The 23,629-nt window shown below is 31.2% G+C and overlaps 1 protein-coding gene across 2 annotated transcripts; it reads left to right on the top strand.

Moving 5' to 3' along the window:
- Positions 1-791: 791 nt before the first annotated feature.
- LOC111635593 (neprilysin-1-like) lies at positions 792-23,482 on the top strand. 2 transcript variants are annotated; one of them, XM_023380598.1, is made up of 17 exons: positions 792-1,006; positions 1,820-1,912; positions 1,991-2,044; positions 2,112-2,273; positions 3,073-3,153; positions 3,245-3,450; positions 6,281-6,475; positions 7,084-7,173; positions 7,359-7,489; positions 7,568-7,790; positions 13,524-13,622; positions 14,640-14,717; positions 14,792-14,901; positions 19,956-20,014; positions 20,119-20,170; positions 20,242-20,309; positions 23,289-23,482. In XM_023380598.1, exons 2-17 carry the CDS (start codon positions 1,840-1,842, stop codon positions 23,444-23,446), a joined length of 1,839 nt encoding a protein of 612 aa, XP_023236366.1. In that variant the 5' UTR covers positions 792-1,006; positions 1,820-1,839; the 3' UTR covers positions 23,447-23,482. The 2 variants fall into 2 exon arrangements, with proteins under 2 accessions (XP_023236366.1, XP_023236365.1); XM_023380597.1 differs by lacking the exon at positions 792-1,006 and adding an exon at positions 1,579-1,695.
- The last annotated feature ends 147 nt before the right edge of the window (positions 23,483-23,629 follow it).

Below are 23,629 nucleotides of genomic sequence, written 5' to 3'. Positions count from 1 at the left end.
GGAGAAATCGACTGTCATGTGAAATGACTCCTCAGACCAGCACTCCAATAGTAGTAGTAGTTTGCCGCTCAATAGTAAAGACAAAATTGAAGGGTATTCACTAGTGGTCTTATAATCTAACCGGGTGTTGGCCAGATGGACGAGCGGTCAAGGTGGCAGCCTACCGCTCTGGGGGACCCGGGATCGAATCCGGACGGGTCAAGGAATCCCCAGGAATTTTTCGGGGTGGTGGTCCGTTCGGATATGTCGGGCCCCGTCCCTCACCACCCGGTCGCCCCATTGTGGGCCTGGCCGAACCCATAATGGGCCTGCTATAAGAAACCTTCTTAGTGCCACAGGGCGGAAAGAGTAAAAAAAAAAGAAATCTAACCGAGTGGTTATCCGTTACCAAACAAAACCGAGGATTTATCGCTAAAAATGGAATGGTGGAAAATTTACTTGTACTACTCGCCTGCTATTGGTACGGGAAGAAACAGAGGTTTTTCCCGTTCTATAGCTGTACTTCTATCTGTTTCTGGATAGTGGACAAAGACACCATTGCAGCTATTCCTGTTTGGGTCACGATTATATCTCCTGATGGTCTGTCTGAGGTATACAGGGACTTGTTGTCACCATGTATGTGTGCCTTGATGTATCCACTGCTGCAACACTGTTCATAGTCAGACAAAAACGGCTCAGAAAGGATATTCGGCGAAACGGTCAATCTTTTTTCCTTAGCCATAATATATGGCTTTTATCAAGCTCCATCAGCTACGCGCAATGTCTTTGACTACGTCATACAGCATGCCTGGCGTAAGACATTCAAACAACAGGTACTGAAAATTCTGAACACAGTGAGTGTCTGCGAGTCATCTTATAGTATTCTGCAATAAATATTTTAAAGCACTCAGATAGCATTATGTAGTGTGCAATTGGACAATTACTGTAATCATGTACAAATCTGATACATAGCTCCGTGCCGAATTTTGCAGTAACTTTCTGGTCAAACTGGTCAACTATCTGGCGGGTAACTTTCAATGAGTATATATTTTCTTTTGCAATTTACATAGTTTTAGAATTTTATTTACAAAATCTTGCATTTTAATTATTAATATCTTTACAAGAATATTTTTTCGCTTTTCAAACGTTATATATTACATATAATAAAAATGAAATTGTTATTAAATTAAATTTTGTAATCGCTCAGCCGTATAAGAAAACTATTGATAGAATTATTAATTAAATAATTACTTAGGTTTTATATAAATTACTCAAATTTTATGAATGAAAAATAAAAAAATAGAAATTTATCTCAACAAAATTTAAAATTTAAAATATTTTCAGATGGTTAGAATTTAAAACATTTAACTTTAACATTAATCAAAGTCAAAATTTCAGTAATATCTTCGATTTTTCTTTGATGTAATTTTTTCTCAGCAATTCAAAAACTTTCGTTACGTAATTAAAATTTTAAAGTGACGTTTAATATATTACTGGAAATTATCACTAAGTTACATAAAACATTCGTTATATGTACAACGTTATGCAAGAACTTGTTATTTAATATTTATCAGACATATACAATTTCCATTTCTGTATAACAGACATTACGGATATAAACTTTCTAATTAAGTTATTATAATTATAAATCGTAAAGAAGCACATTACTAATTTTAATTGGGAATCCTAAGAATATTATTCATTTACAACAAAGTAGTAAGTGTTTTAAATGATTTGAATTAAGAAAATTTATATTTATAATTATTTTTAGATATAATTTAGTAGCATGAGTTATCCTTACACTTTTTAAATGAAATAATTGTTATTAAAATTTTTTCAGATAATATAAAATTACAGAAAATGTTTATAACGTTTACCTCTTTTCTCCTATTTTATTCTTCCTTAACGATGGCCTGCTTTCCTCAACAGTTATGTTTGTATCTAATCAATAATAATTCAAATAATTTTTATTACTTTATAAAAATATTTCTAATAAATTTTCTCATTACAGCAAACGGTATAGATGATAACGAATATTGTTTAACTCCTGAGTGTGAAAATATTGGTAATTGTTATAATAATTTATCTGATTTTCAGATTTTATTAAATAACGTTTAAATTGATTATTTTAGCGAAAATTTATGCAGCTTCAATTAATAAAAGTTTTGATCCTTGTGAAGATTTTTATTCTTTCGTGTGTCACGGATGGAAAGAAAAGCATAAAATTCCAACTAGAAAATCTCAATGGGACATGTTTTCCAAATTATATTTCAATGTTTTAGAACAATTACATGGTAAGTTTGTTTACTTTCTTAAATTTGTATTTAATTTATATAAATTTGGATGTTTCCTGATCGTCCGAAACGTATGTGAAGAGATAAAGTATGTTACCACAAATTACGTTTACAAATTCTATTGAATTTGAAGAGCGCAATCGTCATTTTACATTTAGTGCTGGAATATTGACACTGTTATAAGTTTGAGACTCGTTGGACAGTCCTATCTAGTGTCCATATAATAAACCAAAATTGTTTATTTCTCAGTTATGGATTTCATTCCTAATAACCTACCCATATCACCAGACTTTGACGTTAACAATCAATCTCATCGTAATGAGTAAAATTAAACCTTTCAATATAAAGCAACAAAAACATTAATCAAAAAGAAAACTCCACTAGAATTTGCCTACCTATTTTTATTTTTTAATGGAAAATCTTCAAAAAAAGGCATTATAATCAAGCAGGACCATGGAGGACTTATAAATGGACTGGAGATAGAGCGGTCCTTGTTAACCTTTTTCTTTTTTTTTTTTAACAAATGAAACAAGTAAAATGTTTCTTTATTAATAAAAGGGAATCTTAAAGATTTATTTTATGAGAGTAAAAATAACGTTAATTTTATGGGATTTAGAATCACTATGAGCCTTAAGTTTTCTCGTGGCCGGGGAAAAATCCCCATATCACTAAATATGCTCGAATACTCGAGTATTTAGTATTTTAACTAGGAAACTAGAAAGTATTTTAACGACAAGTCTTTTCTTATGCCGATAGGACAATATCGTTTCAAAATTTTTTGCTTAATGTGTTTGTTTAGAATCGCTGGAGTACTTAAATTTAGCGACATCAGAGATAGAGAAAAAAGTTCATAACTTATATAAAGGCTGCATGAGAGAAAGTAAGTTGGAATAACAATAATAATAATAATAATAATATAAAATAATGTCATTAAAATTAATAATTTAACAATGTTTTTCTTTATATATCAGCAAATACAGAGTCCTCGGGGATAAAACAGCTTAGAAAAATTTTGAATAATCTCGGTGGTTGGCCGATTCTTGGTTACGGATTACAAGATAATTACGATTGGCTGAATTCTTTAGTCTGGATAACAAAAAATCTTGGTGCTAAAACTTTTATATTAAGTTTATATGTTGCTCCCGATAGAAAAAATACATCAAAATATATTTTATACGTAAGTCTTGTTGTATTTTTATTTAATTTACGATAAGCTTTCAAATTATTTGGAACACCAAAATGTAAATATAATTTGTTATAAAATCTTATAAAGTATTAATATATTTAAAAGTTAATCATTTAAAAAATAACATTCAAATGTATATATTTTATTTTAAAAAGTGTTCTTATCTAATTAATGCTCATAAGTTATATTTATGCGATGACGTATAATGGTTAATTTTTGAACCACTAATATTTTCTTAATCAAAATTTTTTTGAAAAACGCTTTAAAATTATTTTCGTAAAATTTATATTTTTTGAATTATTAACTAAAACGCAATCATATAATTTCAATATTTGATAAATTATACATTTAAATAAACTTAACACATTCGAGTATTAATCAGCTTAAGAACGTTGTTGCCCTTCAGAATTCATCTAAGAATCACTTAATATTTGCATAAAATAACTATTGACGAGACAATGTCTCGTTTTGTACTCAACTTGCTCATATCCTTCGTTGATTAAGAATTTCTATGTAATATAATAAGCGGAGTTATAGCCCGGTTATTTAGGCGATTATCTGGTGATGTTTCTATATACATATCGGGCTTCGCGATGTTTGTTACACTTATATGTAATATAATAAGTCCTATTAATATGTGGAAGTCCTAATAGACGATAATAATTAACAATAAATGATTTATGCTTCAAAGACGTCTTGCAAACATCAAATTTTATACGTGGTAACACAGGAGAAAATCTGTGCAAGAACTCTGTACCCACGGAATGTATCTTAATTGTCTTGTTTCCTACGATTAGCATATAGCTAGTTATCATTAACAGTCTTCAAGTTAGACTGACATAGAACTTTTCAATTTTTATTTAAAAATTATGGTTATATTGTCTATAAAAGTAGCTGTTACAAATTAATTTTCGTTATTCTTCATGTAACACAATTTCGAATTTTGGCAAATTTTAAGAATTTTGTAGATGGTACTAGTTGCTACGTCCTTTCTCTAGCTAATGTCTGGAATACCGGTAGTGATAAGAAATTGCATAATTTTTCGATATGATGGTGATCAGTAATCGTTAATTTTTAACCACAGTGATTTGTTTCCGGTGAACGCTATCATAGTTTCTCTGACATGGCTTGCAATTGTGTCATCACCTTCCTCGTGATTATAAGTGTTCCAATGACGATTTATGAACTCGTAATTTTACTGCAACCTATTGAATGTGAGTTGATGTTTAAAAACAAGTGTTACACACAAATTAATTAATTTATTCATTGACTTTTAAAAAAATATTGTACGAGAGAAAATGAAAAAAAAAAGGATTTAGAATCACTTGTTTCCTACGATTAGCATATAGTAGCAAAACTGATATAAACAGTTTTATATTTACACTGATCACTTAAATATTTATACTTGAAAATTGCATATAAAAAGAGTTTCGTCTTGGTCTTTACTTAAACCTATTTACACATTACCTAATAATATGTCCAGCTTTAGAAAATAAACATTTACAAGAAACCGAAGATTTGAAATCTGAAAGTTTCTCCTGCGTAATTAAAGACAAGTATGAGTAATTATAGGTATCTCTCGTACAACACGGCACTTTTACAACATGGTTTCGCTCTAATAGGATTCGAGAATTTGGGAAATATTTCGTACAAAATTTCACAACTTTTAAGTGCAAACTCCGTTATTCGATATTTTTTTAATGCAAGTTTCATGCGTGTTGTCTCAAATTTGCCCACGGATTTTAGAATATTTAAATTTTCAATTTCTTTTGTGCCTTTCGTCAAGTTTACTTTAATGAAAACTGATAGTGCAAGTTTTTCTTCCTTGTCCCAGCTTTTCTATCAACCGGGTGTCGCTGTCAGCCTTTAAGACTGTCACCGTGGTTTGTTTTTGTAAATTAATCTTCATGTTTAGTAAAATTTATTTGAACATTTTGAGGTAAGTGTTATTAAGTTTTTAAAACGTAGATAAGCAAACATTCGTAAAACTGACGAATAAAATACGGCGGTATTTCGGTATTCGAACTGTTCTTAACTCGAAACCGCATCAGAGTAATAAGTATGATAAGGTAAGAATCTGAGATAACAGAGCAAGACACTAGCTCTTGGTTCTCTAATTATTTTTTTCACTGTCGTGTGAGCTCATAAGGACTGTTTGATAACTCTTCGTGTTAATAAGTGTTCCAATTCCTAGCGCAGGTTTTCGGAAACATATTCAAGAACTTTTTGAAATCAAACTGTTCTCATGTTTTGTATCGAGTACTTTTATCTTTATGAGGAATTGCTGGATTAATTTGAATTAAACCTATAAATAGCTTTTTTACCTGTAAAAATGTGATTTGTAATAAAAATAAACGTAATTGTTTAATATTTAACAAATATCACACAGTTACAATTCAGTGAGTGCAAATGTTTAAAAATAAAAATAATAATAAATAGTAAAACCTGTTCAACATAAACATGACAAAACTGTACAACAAAGGTGTTTGCAGAGGGGACAAATAGGGTATTTGCCCTCCCTTAAGATTAAGTAAAAAATTCCGCAAATAATTATCTTAAAAGTAATCCTCAACCATGGGACGCTTTGTATATCTTTTTTTGTTGATGCAATGCTGTATTCTATAATCTACTTGTGAAAAAAAATCCAAAAAATTAAATAAAAATTTATTAATGTAATTATTTGTTTCAAAGCTTTGCTTTCCCTTGGATTTTCTGCGGACGCCTCTGCTGTATAATATACTGATCAATCGAAATCAAGTAATTGATTCTGAATGTTTCGGTTATATTTTAATATCAAAGTTGTTTTTTTTTTCTCCTGTAGATAGATCAATCTTCTTTAGGCATCGGAATGAACGAATTGTTGAACACTTCTTCGAGTGGCAAAGTAAGAACAGACATTGATTATTACAGAGAGATAATATTAAATATTGTTTATCGTTTACATTCGTGGAAAGACATATTTACGATAAGAAAGGAAATTAACGAATTGATTGAGTTCGAAGCATCTTTGGCCAGTGTAAGTTGTTTTTATTTTTTAATGTTATATTTCTAGAAGACGTAAGCTCGTTTCACGAACTTGACTGTACTGTAAAAATGCACAATAACAGGGACAGTCTGTTAAGCATCAGTGACAAGGTCATTGTACGTTACCAAAAAGGAGATCTTGAACTTCATAAAACTTCCAGAGCCTTAATCGAGCACCGCGCATTGTCCAGCCAAGATATAGGAAACGATCTGTACGTTTAAAATCGGAAATTTGGAAATTAATTTCCAATTGTTGATTTTAAACGAAACCAGCCCACACCTACTTCTTTTGGCAAAGCTGGAAGATTAAATCGTCATATTTTTTCAGCTGTTTGTAAATCGGAGTATCGGAACTCTACCTTTGTTTAAATCTGTATATTGTAGTATTTTTGAGCCATAGAATACAGACTTTTATCTTAGAACATAATAATATAATAAAAAAATTAATTATGAAATATTATATTTATGATATATACAGTAATGTAAGCTAATATTGTATAATTTATAATAAATTAAAATTTTTATACTTATTTTATAATGTTAATGATAATTTCATTTTAATTAATTTGTCATTTAAAATTTAATGCTATATTATTTCAGTTTAGCAAATCCAACGTTGAACGAAAAGATAAAGAAAAATTATACAATAAAATGACAGTTCGTGAGTTGCAAGAAATTTTTGGACCAAATGTAAGTCTCATTAATGCTTTTATTTAAAAATAAATTCTGTTTAATAAAATTTTAAATTTTTAAAAAGATTAATCTATTCATTATAAAATCAAAATTTTATGGAAAATTATAGCGCTTTTTTTTAAAGCTAGAGGAAAAAAGTTAATTAAAATATAAAATAATTACTGAAACTTATTTTTTATCAGGTTAATATCACTTATTACTTAGGAAAAGTTCTAGAAGATATCTTTAATGTGTCAGATGATATGGAAATTGTAGTACCAGTACCAGAATATATGAAAAAATTAGGTGAATTAATCGGAAAAACTAATAAAAAGTGAGTATAAATCAAAATATAAATATAACATTAAAAATTTATTTATTCACGTTAATATTTTAAAAAATTTCGTTAAAGAGTAATTGCAAATTACATCGGTTGGAGAGTTATGCTTAGATTTAGTTCATTTACAATAAAATCCTTTCGAGACTATAAATATGGACTGATGACTAATCCTATAGGATCAGAGAGAGAAAAACCTTTGCATGAGTATTGTTTAGAAACAATCAACATGTTATTAGAGTATGCTTTAGGAAGTATCTATGTGAAAAATCATTTTTCTCATGATATTAAAGCCGATGTAAGTTTTAATTTTATTTTTATTTTTTAATATCTTTATATTAAAATGGCATTAATAATTTCTAAGGCTATTTTTATCAGTAAAACAAGTTCCTTCTATTTAAATAAAATATTTTTTTTTGTATTTTTATTTGTATTAATAATACATACAGGAAAAAGTTTGTGAATTATTGTATTTTAAAGATTAATGCAAATTAATTAATTTACATAAATTTTCACAAAATAATTATGTAAATTAAAATTATAAATCAAAATTAAGTATTGTTTCATAAGCGGTGTCTTGTCCAAATAACGTGTAATTTATCCTAATATTAATTTTCGATGTTATTAATTAAAACTATTAAACTTGAAACACATTTAAATGTCACAAATACTTACAAAGTAACAAGTCACCAAAAATTCACAAAAAACAACAGCATCGTGACAACAACAACAGGTGCATTATCGTGGAGCTAAATCCATGTTTTCTCACCACAAGTCAAATCGTTTTCTACTAATTGCTTCACGCAAATGTTGGGAAACGCTCAAATAATATTCTCTGTTAACAGTTTGGCCAGTCGGAAGGAATCAGCGATACATAAACCACGACAATAAAAGGAAACGGTCAACACGACTTTGACGTGGTCTTTTCGGTCATGCTTCACCTTTCCAGCGACATTCACTTGATTGTTGGTTTGTTTTGTTAGTTACGGCAACGTAACACTTGGGGATCTGCTTAGGAGAATGCCTTCCGGGAGGTATTTTAAGGATAACTGGCCCTATTTATTTCTTAAAGACGTGGAGAAAACCAGGAAAACTCCACATGGCCAGCCCGTCCTGGGTCCTTAAGGCTGGTATACACGGTAAGGAAATCCTTTGAGGATTAACCGTGATTTTTTTTTCTATCTATCCATTTTTAAATAAAAATAATTCTTTATACGCTGGGAGATATTTTAATAAGTTTTGTAAATTACTATGTTCGATCCAGCCAGTTATATCCGAGTTTTTTTCGTCTGTTAAGCACATCCTTTGAGGATTTCCTTACCGTGTATACCAGCCTTTAGTCTCGAGTTTTTCGTGTTGTACTCGAATTGACGTCATTGAACTCACTCGTGTTACCATGACTCACATAATCTGTAGTCTCGAGTTAGACCCATCGAGCGAACTCGAAAGGCAAGCGGAAGTAGGTCATATTCACTTGTTTACGTGTGTCGTTAATTAAGCATGATGGGATTATTTACAATGCATATGAGTTTGCGACTATAACGATTCGACCAATCAATTTAACCGTAAGAAGTTGTAAACAAATCAACGTGAATTAGTTTTCACGTGTTATAGTTAAAAGTTTTGTCTTATAGCAATATAGTACCCAGAAACAAAATGGAAACCTCCACTGTTTTATTTTAAAAAATAAGCGAAGAACAAAAAGAAATATTAGTAACATATATAGAAAATAATAAGAAAATGAACAGTGGAAAATTAGACAACGAATTTACAAGAAAAAGACAATTCGAGATGTGGAGAGAATTAGTTGAAAAATTAATTATGTATTGGTGCTAAAAAATTTGTTGTGTAATGGAAAAAGTATTTTAATTTAATCCTTTCTTAACATAGTTTTCTTCCTTGATCTATTTCTTAAATTGCTTTGTTTATTAAGATTATTTATTAATCAGAGCTTAACACTTCTGGTTAATAAATAATCTTAATATAGTGTCTATGCTCTTAATTATTTATACATATAATTTACTATTATTTTATTTCTATCTAAATCTCTGACTTCAGCTACGTGTTGTTCATCAGTTGAAGTGGATGATCTACCAGAACGTGGTTCTTTGACGCGTTCTCTGTCGTCCTTGGGCATCTTGTACTACTCCAAAACTCTTGTTTTTTTGTATACAGTCGTCACCAAAGGTTTTTTGTAACATTTGCAACGTTTTTGTGGCAGTAATTCCGTTGCAAAAACAAAATGTAATTCATTTTCTTTACTCAATTGCATTTAACATTTTGAAAAATTGCCGGTGCAAAAATTTTTTACACACATAAAGCAAGCGTTTATTTGCAAACAAAAACAGACTATGACAAACGAATTGCTGCTAGATAAAAGTACCAAACTCCGAAAAAAACGACGACAACATCCTCTTCCACGCACACAGTTTAAATCAACTATTACTGATACTTTTTGAGTATCAATGCTAAAATACTTTACAGTAATATTTTAGCATTTTTTATTAGATAATGCTAAAACATTGTATCATAGTTTTCATTATATCTGCTATTATAAATTGCATTTGAACTGCGTTTTCATTTCGAAGAAATTTGTAATATTAGAATTTGATTCGGTTTTGATACTGCAATGAACGCTGAAGAACATAATTTATTTTAGCAGAATTTGGACACAGGGAATTTGGATAGAAGAGCCAACTCTGTATTTAATAAAAATTATTTATATAATGTATTTAAAAATTTAACGTATTTAGTATTTTCTTAATCCAATTAATAAGAGGGCGAGTAAAAAAAATTAGAATGAATTTACTACTCATGAAATACATTAGGCAGAATCCAGGTTAATATGGCCTTTTTCAAAGTAGTTTCCATCGAATTGTTTGTACTTAGACTAACGTATCTGTCTGTCCTGGAAAACATGCTAGAATCCATCTTTTGACAAAGTCTTCAGAACCTCCTCCAACTTCTTCAAAACGTCCACTGATGAGCCGAAACTCTGGTCCCACAGCTCCAACTTCAGACGAGGGAACAAAAAATCACAAGGAGCAAGATCCGGGATGTATAGAGGCTGCTTCACGCATGCGACGTTTTGTCAGGCCAAAAATTAGACAACAACGTCGACACGTGGGCGCTTGCATGATCGTAAAGCTCCAACCAGACGGATGCAGCTCAGGATGTTTTTGTCGGATGTGTTTGGTCAGGATTTTCAAAACCGTCATGTGATACTGCCCAGTAATCGTTCTTGCAGAAGTATTTCATGTTGCTAAACCATTTCGCAGTAATCAAAAAAGAAAATTATTATTATCTTTTCCACAAACCGAACAACCAGAACGAACATTAGCCTTTTTTTTCGCCACGAATGCGTATCAAACTATCAAACATTGAATGTGTGCCATACCCTGTATACAAACGAACCTTGCTCCGTGAGACTGTTTTTATCTCTTATCTGGAATTATAGTTGTGGAGCCCGTATTTCGACTCATCAACGGCCGTTCTGAAGAAGTCGAAGACGATTTCAAAAAACTAGTTCCAGCACATCTTCCAAAATTGGCAGACATATTGGTCCAACTGCATACAACTCGATGGAAACATTGAAAAAGGCCATATCAACTTGCATCCTACTTACTGTATTTCATGTGTAATAAATTCATTCTCACTTTTTTGACTCACTCTCTTAATAAAGAGAAGGAATTAATCCCAAAAAATAAAAATAAAATGAAATAACTTCGAAATCTCATCCATTCTACTCAAAAATTTCTTGTCGGAACGTGAAATGGATAAATATACCTTGAAGGCAATTAATCCTAAATTACTTTTACTTTCCCAGCTCTTATGTACACAAAACAACAGGGAAAATATTCGAATCGTGTCAAATTTGACCCTCCGAGTTTTTGTAAATTTCCACGTTTTAAGACCCCTTAAACCAAAAAGTCAAAGAAACAAAAAATAATTCCGTGTGTGTATGTGTGTTAGCGTCTATTTCGTTTAATATCTCAGTATGGGGTAATGATCAAGAAACGAAATTTGAAATGGTAGTTTGGTAAGGAATATTGATATTATTAAATTTTCGTGGATAAAGGTCGAGGGGGCGGGAAAATAGTGGCTGGTCACGAGTCACATGTCGAAAGAAGTTGGACTTAATGAAGATTTTATTCGTTATTAGCATTTAAAATTTTATATGAAATTCATCACTACCCTCAAAATTAAGCCTTTTGTCATTTTATAATAATTAAAAATATAAAAATTTTTTATAATAAAATCTTATAACAGATAGCACCACACAATTTTATTTATTATAATTAATAATATACTTTAAAAGTTATTTTTTAACAGCCTGGAAGTTAAGCAACCTGTTGACTGGAATTTCTGTATTTGATAATAACTATATTTTTACATCGTCAATTATCCATTTTTACCTATTCTACCCGTTCTGCCCAATCTCTATTTAATTTTTTGCCATTGTTGCCTCAGTTCCTTTTCTTCACTTTCTTTTTATAATCGTCCTCTTAATCTTATTTCTAACAAGAATAATTTTGAGAAGTTTGAATTGTCTATTAAATAGACTGTTATGATAAATCTAGGTATAAGTGGATCGAGTAATCCATAAAGATGTCAATAATTTTTAATGTTTTTTATATTCAATCTCTAGACATTCTTAAAATAAATAATGATTAAATAGTGTTTCTTACTTCTAAGACATTCTCTCTCGATCATTTCTAGTCATCTGCGTAATTTTCTCTCATAAATTTATTTCCATGACACATATTTAGAAATCGTGTTGTAATTACATATCTAGATCTATAGTGCATATCCACTTCCGTATGTTACCTCATTATTTTCACTTAATTAATTTACCAAGACTATGTAAGATGTTGATATTAGACACTAGATTTTTTTCATATCTAATTCATTCTTCTATATGCTTTACAGTCTTTAAACCAACTGTGCCAATACGCGTTTCGGGCTGGTGTCCATCGTCTGTTGGCTAAACAATGTTTATTATTACACAGTATTAACAAAATTGTTTTTTACAAAAATTCGTTTAAACTCCTGATGCACATTTTCATAACGATTTTTAATTTATTGTCGACATGCATAATACCAAATCTACTGTGTAATATAAATATATAATTTCGACGTTATTCTTCATATAATATACAGTACTAAAAAAAATTCCCTAAAACAATACAACATTAAAATTTTCGGATCAAACGCTTTTCCTACCTCGATGTAACTTTTTATTTATAAAAAAATTTTGTACAAGGTATCTGTGTGATATAAATTTTACATTGTTAATTATTTTACATTAGACATTGTACCCGTAGTACTGTATTATATAGTACGTACCTTCAGACAACAGTCAGATATTGCCTGACAAGAATTTAACACCTTACGAACTCTTCCATAAACCGCACTCACATGTTACACGTTATTAATGGTTGTTTTATTGGGCTGCAATTTCAAAAAATTGTAGATCAATAAATTTCCACTGTCGTCCGTTTGTCCGCCTGTCGTTCCTTAATTTCGAGAATATAGTTACGTAGAGGAATAACAAGACCAGATATGAAAACCACGTGGAAAGAAGGCCCCGATTAACTATATACGAATTTTCGATGCAAACCGGAAGTTATGTTATTTTGATTCAAAAAGTTTCTCCTAAAAGCAGTTAATAGAAGACCGGCACGACTCCATTGCTAACGGAAAAGTATGATGTACAGGGGCAAGACACTACAGTACTAATTTAAGGTGGAGAGTATACATTTTAAATTAAATAAATTAAAAATATGATTAAAAATTGACACTCGGCATTGTGATAATGTCACAATAAATAATTGCTTGTTCCACTAGAATATTTTTATTCCAAATTATTACAGCATTTCAATATCTTTTCGTCCCAGAATGTTCTCACTTAAAATTTAACATGAATAATATGTAATTTAAATAGAATGTAAAAAATTTTATATTTTAGAATATCCGTTAACTGTGGAAATAATTATTGATATAATTATTATTATTGTGCATCTTATTATAGATTCTAGAAATGGTGAAAGAAGTAAAATACGCATTTAAAGATATAATACAAGAATCCGAATGGATAGATTATCAAACAAAATCTGTAGCACTGAGAAAGGTAAATTCGTTTTACTTAAAAATATCGTAAATTATATTTAGGGGAGATCGGGGCAACTTCGGCATGCGGGGCAAGTTTGTCAAGCGCTTTTTTTAAAAAACAAATTAAAAGGAGACTTTGGTTATAGGTTAGGCAGTTGAGTTTTATTGGTGGCTTGTTGAGTGTAGTGTTTTTATTGTTCTCCAACAAGCGTAGTTGAATTATCAAGCAAATTTTCATTTTCGTTCAATTCCATATAATATTTTTTTTCCATTTATATTGAATTGGCAGGTTTTGTTATAATTCCATGATAACGAAAGTTACTTTTCCTGTTAGAAGGATGTAACTTCAACTTATTCACGTGGCCAGATCGTGGCTTGGCATTCTGTTCTCAGGGTTGTACTTAATGTTTCGAAATCATGACTAGCGGGGTAAGATCGGCAACATAAAGCCACATTAGAAGCAAAGGATAAAAATCAAACAGATGATAAATGAAAACATGTTTGCATTTGTTATTCATGTATATATGTCTTTGAACTTGCATTTCGTTGTAATAATATTAAATGGGTGTTGGATTTGTATTTCTTTGTTTTAATAGTGAATTCCAACTTATACATTGTTAATAACATAATTTTATATACGTGCCTATCTTGCCCCATTACTGTTGCCCCTATACCAGGGGCAACTTTAATAAAAATAATTAAAATAATTACAACTTTACAAAAAGAGAGAAGTTGCCGATCTTGCCCCTATACCCGGGGCAACTTCGTCAATTTCTCTCTTCTTGTAAAGTTGTAATTATTTTAATTATTTTTATTTCCAAACTGATTTTAACCAGTTCTATAGTAAGGTAACATTCCAATAGACAATATGCAAAGCTTTTTTTTCAGTTTACAGCAGTATTTATTACACAAAATTTAAGTAAAGCTTAACATGCCGATCTTGCCCCGATCTCCCCTATATACTAATAATATATTTCTCTTTAATTAAAGTATAAACAATTCGATATATATATTTATTCTAAATCTTTATTTATAGTTAAAGCATATGATACCGATTATCGGTTATCCATCATGGATAGTAGATGACGATAAAATACATAGCTATTACGAAATGGTAACTTAGAAATGAATTAACTTAACTAAGATATTAATGTATTATACTCATATTTTCTATAATTTAACAAACAGCTGGGAAATATTACAGAAGATGATTTCCTCGAAAGTTCCATTAATATTCTTCAATTCATGGTGAAGAAGGAATTATTAAAATTAACTCTTAACTTCGACAGAAATTCTGAGTAAACTAAACTTTCTAATCACATATATTATTTCTAAAATGAATATTTGAGATATATGTATTATATGGGAAACTAAATCGCATATAATATATCTATAATGGAAAAATTGATTTTAATCAGTATTCCGAAAATATGAGAATTTTATCTCGATTCTTAGATCTTTGATTTTTCATAAATAATTTTTAAAATTTTATTTTAATTTTATTTTTATCTTTTATACAATATAATTCACAAAAGTGAATCGCAAAGATTGATATTAATTACAATGCTGTCTCATTTAATCATTTATTACGAGTTGACTGTTGAATTGTATTTTGAATTGTTTTAACAATTCAATATATGTTACAGAGTGTTATTTTGAGTGTTATTTTCAAATTACTGAATATTGAAAGCAATTATTTAAAAGAGTTCAACAAATTTGAGTTTTAACTAAACATTTGTAAAAATCCTTTTTGCTCTATGGGACTGAGAGAGCCTTTTTTATGACCATTATCAGTTCGATTAGTCACGCCAATAGGTTCTATATCTTCTATGTCTATTCTTGATAAGTTACCGTTCTGGAAAACCGGGATCGAAACTGGACAAGCAATTCCAGGAAATTTTCAAAGAATGAACGTATGCGAAGATTTTTTAAAGGATTATCTCCACTAAGACTAATAACTTTCGTTTTATGTAGTCTGTTTTAATCAGGAGACAAAGAACGATTGGTTCAAAACTCGTCAATTACGCTTGTTAATTAAGCGGCAATGCATTTCTGGATAGAAAAAAAAACCATCCCTTCTTTCAGGCCACAATGTGTACAGCCGACATTGACAATTAAAAACAAAAATTTAAGATATAAAACACTGACTCGAAACAATTTAAAATCCTGTCTTTATAAACCACAGTTAACATTTTCCCACAATCTAATAAATGTTTTTCATAGGGCGGATGGCCGAGCTGTCAAGGTGGCAGCCTACCGCTCTGGGGAATCGAATCCTCACGGCTCGAAAATGCCCAGGAATTTTTCAGCGAGTGATCCGTCTGGATATGTTGGGCTCTATCCCTCACCATCCTTTCCACCCCATTGTGGGCCTAGCCGAACCCATAATGGGCTTGCTAATGGCGGCCCTCTTAGTGCCACAGGGCGGAAAGACTTTAAAAAAATGTTTTTCATACATTCCTTTCCAAATTTTTCCGTTAAAAACGATAAAAATTTAAAAGAACAAATAAAATCATATGTAGCCTAAGTTATAAAGATGAGTGCATAAAACCACACTCAATGATTTTTTCTTCTGTATGTTTGTCGAAGTATTGCATAAAGTGCAAAATAATGGTTTTATTTAATGGACTCTTCCAGTTAGATTAACGCATGTTTCCAGACTTCACTTAAAATTAATTCATCATTTAAACTTATTTTAAAATTTTCTGGAATTTTTATATTTTTTAAGTATTTATGTAATTTTTTTAGTGACATTTCTTTCTTTTAATAAAGTCTGAACACTATTTAGTAAGATTTGGCATTGACACGGCGGTTAGCGATGCGGTATTTGTATAATTAATTTATTGTGCAAATGTGTTTTATCAATCAGATTTTCCTCCTCTTTCTTCTTCGATGGTGTTTATATGGAGATTTTAACTCAATGTAGGCTCTTTCTCCGAGTAGACTTGTGTATGTGTATGATCGCTAGGCGACCGATTAGCCGGCTGTATCGAACAGCCATACGTACGCGCGGGAAATAAATGCCTTCCGGGAGGACTTTTATGGGGAACTGGCCTCCTATTCAGTCGTTATAGGCAAGGAGAAAACCCGGAAAACTCCAAGCAGCCAGCCTGTCCGACCGTGGCGCGAACCCACGACGAACCTCCCAGTCTTTAGGGTTTGGTCACCACTACGATGAGCGGCAACGGAGACCACTCGCCCACTGGTGGGGGCTCAATCAGATTTTTCATTGTTTCCCTATTTTTCCGACATAATAGAAGGATGGTTGGCAACTGCGCGAAATTTTATATACATTATCGCGTAACAAATCTATATCTCATTTTTTTGTATTATCAAAATTATTATTTAACCATTTAATTATTGTGTTATGAAGGTTCAGTGCTAAAATAATATTAAATGATTTAAAATTTTTTTGAGGTCTCAAATAGCTTGTATATGTACGGAACCTTCATATAAATCTGTTCTTTAGTAGAAATTTGTTTATTCATTGTAAACTTTTTACAAATAGGTTATAACCATCTAAAAATCCAATTATTAAAACCAAACGATTGCCGGATTAGATCGAGCAATATTAACGCTACTGTTAATAATTAAATGTCAAGTAATATGGCCTAGAGGTACGCATCTCTTGATAAATTTAATAAATATAATTAAATTAATATTTTAATAATTAATTTAGAAGGTTCTGGAAGAAAAGAATTGGCCCGAAGCGGTGCTCGAACCCAATTACTGTGAGGTTGCGTTGCCAGTTACGTTACTCGGATCTCCGTCCTGTCTTCGTTTCCAGAACTACTAATTTAGATATAACCATATTGATTACTTATATCTTTTCTTCCAGAGATTTCTAAATTAATTATTAAAATATTAATTTAATTATAATTATTATATTTATCAACAGATGGCGCTTAATGTCTACCTCTAGACCAAATTACTTTTACTATTAATAATTAAATGTTAAGTTTTTAAGCTAATTGTTAATTAGTTGTTTACTATAAATTAAAGATATTGCAGTTTTCTATTATTCCTTCGGTTTTTTCTCAAAGTTGCTAGTTCTTATTTTAATTTTTCTTATATAAAAAATATTCTTTTTCATTAGGCTACATCGATGCGTCAGAATAATAGTCCATAATTTTCTTAACGTTATAGGGTTTCGTGTATTTCCTAAAACTCGGTGAATTAATTTTCCTAAAAATAGACAAGTCTAAAAAATTAGTTTGATTATTTTCTTCTGTCTCTATAGCAAAGTTGATGTTTGGATTATATCATTCTAGCGGTCTAAAATCATTTTAAAAAAAATCATAAATTACTAAACAGTCATCAGCATATCTTTTATAAAATACTACACCTTTAAAGTTGTAATTAATTTTGTCTACTGTGTTCTTACATAAATCAGCTAGTTTTGTCCAATTTAAGGATTTTTACAGGCTGTTAAGCCTGTAAAGACTCCGTCCGATTGAGTGAAGAATTTTCCATTATCTCTAAAGTAATCACTTTATTAAAATCTAACATTACAAGACCAATGAACCATTCTTCAAACGCAGGAGTTCACCATAAGCACTATGATGCCACAAAACTCAATACCAAAACAATGAATTTTGTTATTAAAAACCTATTAATTTTTATTTTAAAAAATAACGTATATCACACGACATCAATTAGGGAGAATTAGGTAACTAAAGTAACTGTAAGGTAAATGAGTAATATTCTCCGAAAAACTGCAGGGGCCATGTGCTTTGGTTCCCCCGAATCTTCTTGAGCAGCGTCCATATTTTCAAAATGCTAGATAAGCCACTGCAGTCGATGGTACCTACCATTCTGAACGAAGCTGTTTTACGGTTTTTACCGTTTTTACTGTTAAGTCTGAAAAAATAAACATTAGCGTTTTCAGTAAATAAGTCATTTGAAAAAATATTTAACATTGTAAAAGTTTAATTATATGCTTATATCAATAGTTATTGGTATTTTGGTACTTATAAGAAAAATATTTTTGCCTATTTACGAGCAAAAGTTCCAACTGAAATGTAAAAAAAATTTATAAGCACGCAGCCATATACTGTACATACTATGGAAACAAAGTAAGAAATATCTAAATAATATATCCTCCTGCCACCTACTGAGAAAATAAATAACATAACATAAAATTTATTGATTCCAATAGGTTATATATAACTATATACTATTCTATATAACTATAGACATTACAGAAATATTTCTATTACAATCACTTAAAGAAATTGAAAGTTGTTGTTATCTGTTGAAAGATGAATTATATGTCGACGCGAGTGGTTGGTTGCGTTATAGTAGCTTCTGCAAACTTAAAAAATATTCTAAGCAAATTCAATTTATCCTTACTTTTAGTTGTTGACAGTTGTGTGTAAGGTTTGGTTTGGTTTTATAATCATTATTACGACAACGCGACACAGGCGAGCTTCTGAAGGGGGAATGCTCCAGGAGGTTATTTATGGAAAACTGGCCCCTATTTAGGTGTTATTTACGTGAAGAAAACCTGGAAAACTCTAAGTAGCCAGCCCGATGGCGAGACGCAAATCTAAGACCAACTAACTACCAGTGTTCAGTGGTTTTATCCACTCGGCCACTGGTGGACAGTTGTAAGTGAATTATTACTGTAATGAACGCCTTCACGTTCGTAAATAAAATATACTTTACTTGTTGTGTTGGTGCAACCATCTTTGATTAGTTATTCCTACCCGAGGATGGTATAAATGAAGTCAATTAAATGAAACATGATGCCAATTTACTCAACATGTTTCAAAGTAGCGCTTCGGTAGATGGCATTCATCAGAAAAATACTCAACCTCTCTGTTACTGTAATACAGCCAATGATATTAAAATTACGTGATTTAATTTCCGATTTTAGTTCTGATTTTATATTCGATTTATATTTATTAATTGCTTTTAATTAAAGGATATTCAGTTTGATTTTTCAAAAGTAGTTTTTTGAACTCAAAACTTGAAAGTAAAAAAAAAAAAAGTTTTAATCATGATTTAAAAGTGTATATCGTAACCTGCTGCAATTCGCAAGCAATTCAGTGTTAATTTTTATATGATGTTTAATATCCGGCCGATGGCCGAGGTAATTGGACATTAGCCTTGTGCTCTAGAGGATTCGGGATCGATTCCGAACCGAACAAGTCGAAAATCCCAGGAATATTTGAGAAGTCTTCCCGGATATGTTGGGCTCTGTTCCTCACTACCCGACTGCCCCATTGTAGATCTGGCTGAACCCGCAATGGACATGAAAAAGTCTCTCTTAATGCGCACAGAGCAGAAAGAGTCAAAAAACATTAAATTTAATTATTTATGTTACATTAATTGAGAATTAATATTGCAGTTGGGCAACATCACCTATTAATGTTAATGCATATTATAATGCAAATGCAAATGGTTTATGTAAGTAATTTTCTTTGATTACAAAACTGAATTAAAATGCATATGACTATTATAAATTTTAATATCTAATATAGATATTTTTATTTTATTATTATTATTTTTAGTTCTATCAGCTGCAATGTTACAATTTCCATTTTATCAATACGGCCTCCCGGTGTGAGTATTGAAATTTCAATTATAAAAAAAGTGATATTTTTATCCTAAAATTTTAAAAGGAATTATTACAGTTATTTAAACTTTGGATCATTTGGAAACGTAATTGGACACGAAATGACGCACGCATTTGATGACGAAGGTAATATTGGAAAACATTTATAGTGTTTTTAGAAACAAACAGAAAAAAAAATAAAGTAGGGTTCAAGTCCAAAATCTCGATATAGAAATTTTCAAGGTTTATTGACCCGGATATGTCATGTCCTACATGTCACTATCTGACTGTCTTTACTATAGACTAGCCGAATCAGTGATGCATACAACAAAACCTTAGATGCTTGTGAAGCGAAAAGACTTACGATTAAAAAGATGAAAAAAGTTAGTGTAACGTAATAAGTCAAAGTAGAAATGCTGAATATTTCTTGCTTACCAAGTACAGTACAGTTGGATCTAGAAGAAATATAGTAGATTCTGCGGCACTTGTACAGTTTAGGGGGTACGGCTATTTGAGATGTTTACTTCCATAAAATTAACTAAATCTAGACTAATTTCACTCGAATATTTCCAAAACACGTATAATTTGTTGAAATGATCAATATAAAATATGCTATAAACAAAAAATTGTCGGATTACTTACCGAGTGTACCCGTTCGAAGACGCCATTGCTTAAGCTTTGTGCCGCTCCGCGACGAAAACTTTTTCGTCTGCGTCCGCTTCCAATGTGTCACGTGACATGTGCCGGGACTATTCGGTCACGTGATTACTCACTCATCTCGGCCACGCCTCGCATCTCTGACGTGTTTCCTGATAACTTCAGCTAATTCTTCCGCGAGAAGATTAAGTTATCGGCGCATACGCGCATAAGATACGCGGCGCATATTATCCTCACTACTACCCACCCCTGCGGCCGGATGGCCGAGCGGTCATGGTAGCAGCCTACTGCTCTGGGGGACCTGGATTCGATTCCGAACGGATCGAGAAATCCCCAGGAATTTTTCGGGGGTAGTCCGTTCGGATATGTCGGGCCCCGTCCCTCACCACTTGGCAGCCCTATTGTGAGCCTGGCCGAACCCATAATGGGCTTGCAAAAAGAGGCCCTCTTAGTACCCACAGGGCGGAAAGAGTTAAAAAAACCACCCACCCCGAACATCTCAAATGGTTGGAGGCTATGGAGATATTTAGAGCAGGACGCAACGCAACATGCATCAATTTTAAAGAAGAGATAGTCATTTGAACAGCATGGCAGATCCTGCTAGATGATAGTATTTAAAAGTTTACTTCGAAAGTATTACAGCACGCATGCGCTGTACACAAAACATCGCTCTTTTCTTTTTAAATCGANACTAGCTTTTGCCCGCGGCTTCGCTCGCGTTAAGAAGTATTATTATTAATTAGGTACAGTTTTTGCGGCTTTACTTTTGTTTAGCGTGTGTAAAAAATTAGGGCCTACAAAACTTCTTTGTACACAATATATAATCGCTAGAAATATTTAGGTATAGTATGTACTATTAGATACGGCGGCCACTCATCATAAGATAGCGCGTTTTAAAATACTACTAACGCCATCTATTGTCAACATTTAGAACTAAAAATTATTTTGTTCGTCTTAATTTATTCGTTCCATTAGGTACTGATAGGTTCAAACTAATACATTTACATCCTCCATCATCCCTTATTTTATCCCCATGGGGGTTGAATTTATCGAAATCCTATTTAAGCGGACGTCTTCATCATAGTAGCTCCAATCTTTAATTTCAGTTCAATCAGTCGAAAATGTGAGTAGATTTATACAAACTTTCATTCCTTATTTTATCCCCTAAGGGGTGGAATTTATCAAAATTCTTTCTTAGGGGATGCCTACGTCATAGTAGCTTTATGCATGCAAAGTCTCAGCCCGATCGGTTTAAAATTGACAAAGTTTCATACAAACTTTCATCCCCTATTTTATCCCCTTGGGGGTAGAATTGATCAAAATCCTTTCTTAGCGACTGCCTACGTCATAACATCTACCTGCATGCCAAATTTCAGCCCGATCCGTCCAGTGGTTTGGGCTGTGCGTTGATAGATCACTATGTCAGTCACCTTTGAGTTATATATATTTAGATTTTTGCACAAAATCTATATGGTGTATGCTACGTAAAGTAAAAAGATAAGCAAAGAAGAAAAATGAAGGCAAAATAAACAAAAATTATAAAATATAGATGAATATATGTAACTATACATTATCAGCATTTATAAATAGTAAACTCACAACAGCAACGTATCTAAAAGTATTAAATATAATAATTTTTATAATGGATGTATATCAGACATAGGAAAAAAGTTAACATAAGTTAGTACTTAAACAAGTTTTATAGTAAATGTTGAGGCTTTTTAATTATTGTGTTAAATTTTCATTGGGCTGCAATTTGAAAAAATGTAGACCTATAAATTCCAACTGGCGTCCGTCCTTCTGTCCGCCTGTCTTTCCTTAATCTTGAGAACGGAGTTAGATAAATGAAAGACGAGACCAGATATGGAAACCTCGGGCCTCCTACCCCATAAGGTTTCCATATCTGGTCTCGTCTTTCATCTATGTAACTTCCGATTCAAACCGGAAGTCACGTTATTTTAATTCAAAAATTTCTCCGTGAAAGGTGCTAGGTAGACGACTCTGTTGATACATACGTATTTGCTTAGGAAATAGCTTTCTTGTTCTCCGTTAACTAATTTATAGTGCTGTAGTCTTGTTGACATCAAGACATGAGCAATATGCCTGTTTGCTTGGTGTGCTTTCACTGTTTTGTTATTATTAGCAATTGTTAAAGAAGTTGTACTTGAAGGAGATTAAAAGAAAAGAAAAACTGTAATATTTAATCTAAGGAACTTTTCTTTAATAATTGATATTTAAGATAGTTCCTTTAACAAGTTTTGTTTTAATTTCAATTTATTGCTTAATTGCAACGTTCTACACTGTAATTAGCTTCTTGTGCCTTTAATTAATATAAATTATTGTTAAATTAAAACTAACATTATTTATTCATTTTTATTACTTGAATAAAAATAACTTTAATATTAGACATATTAGACATATTGTATAATAATACATACAAACCTAATATTTTGAATTATATCTTTCAAGGAAGTTTATTCGATGAATTTGGAAATTTAAGAAATTGGTGGACCCCTAATGTAAAAAGGAAATTCAAGAAAAAATCCGAATGTTTCATAAACCAGTACGAAACTTATGAACCGATACCTGGATTAAAAGTAAAAATAATATATATGTATACCTTTTAATTATTTCTTTTTAACGTAAAATCTTTTTGAAGATATGAAATTGTTAGTATTATTTTTTAAAATTAGATATAACTTCCCAGATATAATCATTTCTTCGCTGTATATAATTCGAAAGCAAATATCAAAATTAAATAATGAATAATATCAAATTTGATATAAAATATTATATATATATTTATATAT

The sequence above is a fragment of the Centruroides sculpturatus genome, unplaced genomic scaffold (genome assembly GCF_000671375.1).
Source record: "Centruroides sculpturatus isolate CEXI.00-Female unplaced genomic scaffold, Cexi_2.0 scaffold970, whole genome shotgun sequence".
Classification (NCBI taxonomy): Eukaryota; Metazoa; Arthropoda; class Arachnida; order Scorpiones; family Buthidae; genus Centruroides; species Centruroides sculpturatus.
This window is presented reverse-complemented; position numbering and strand designations above follow the sequence as displayed.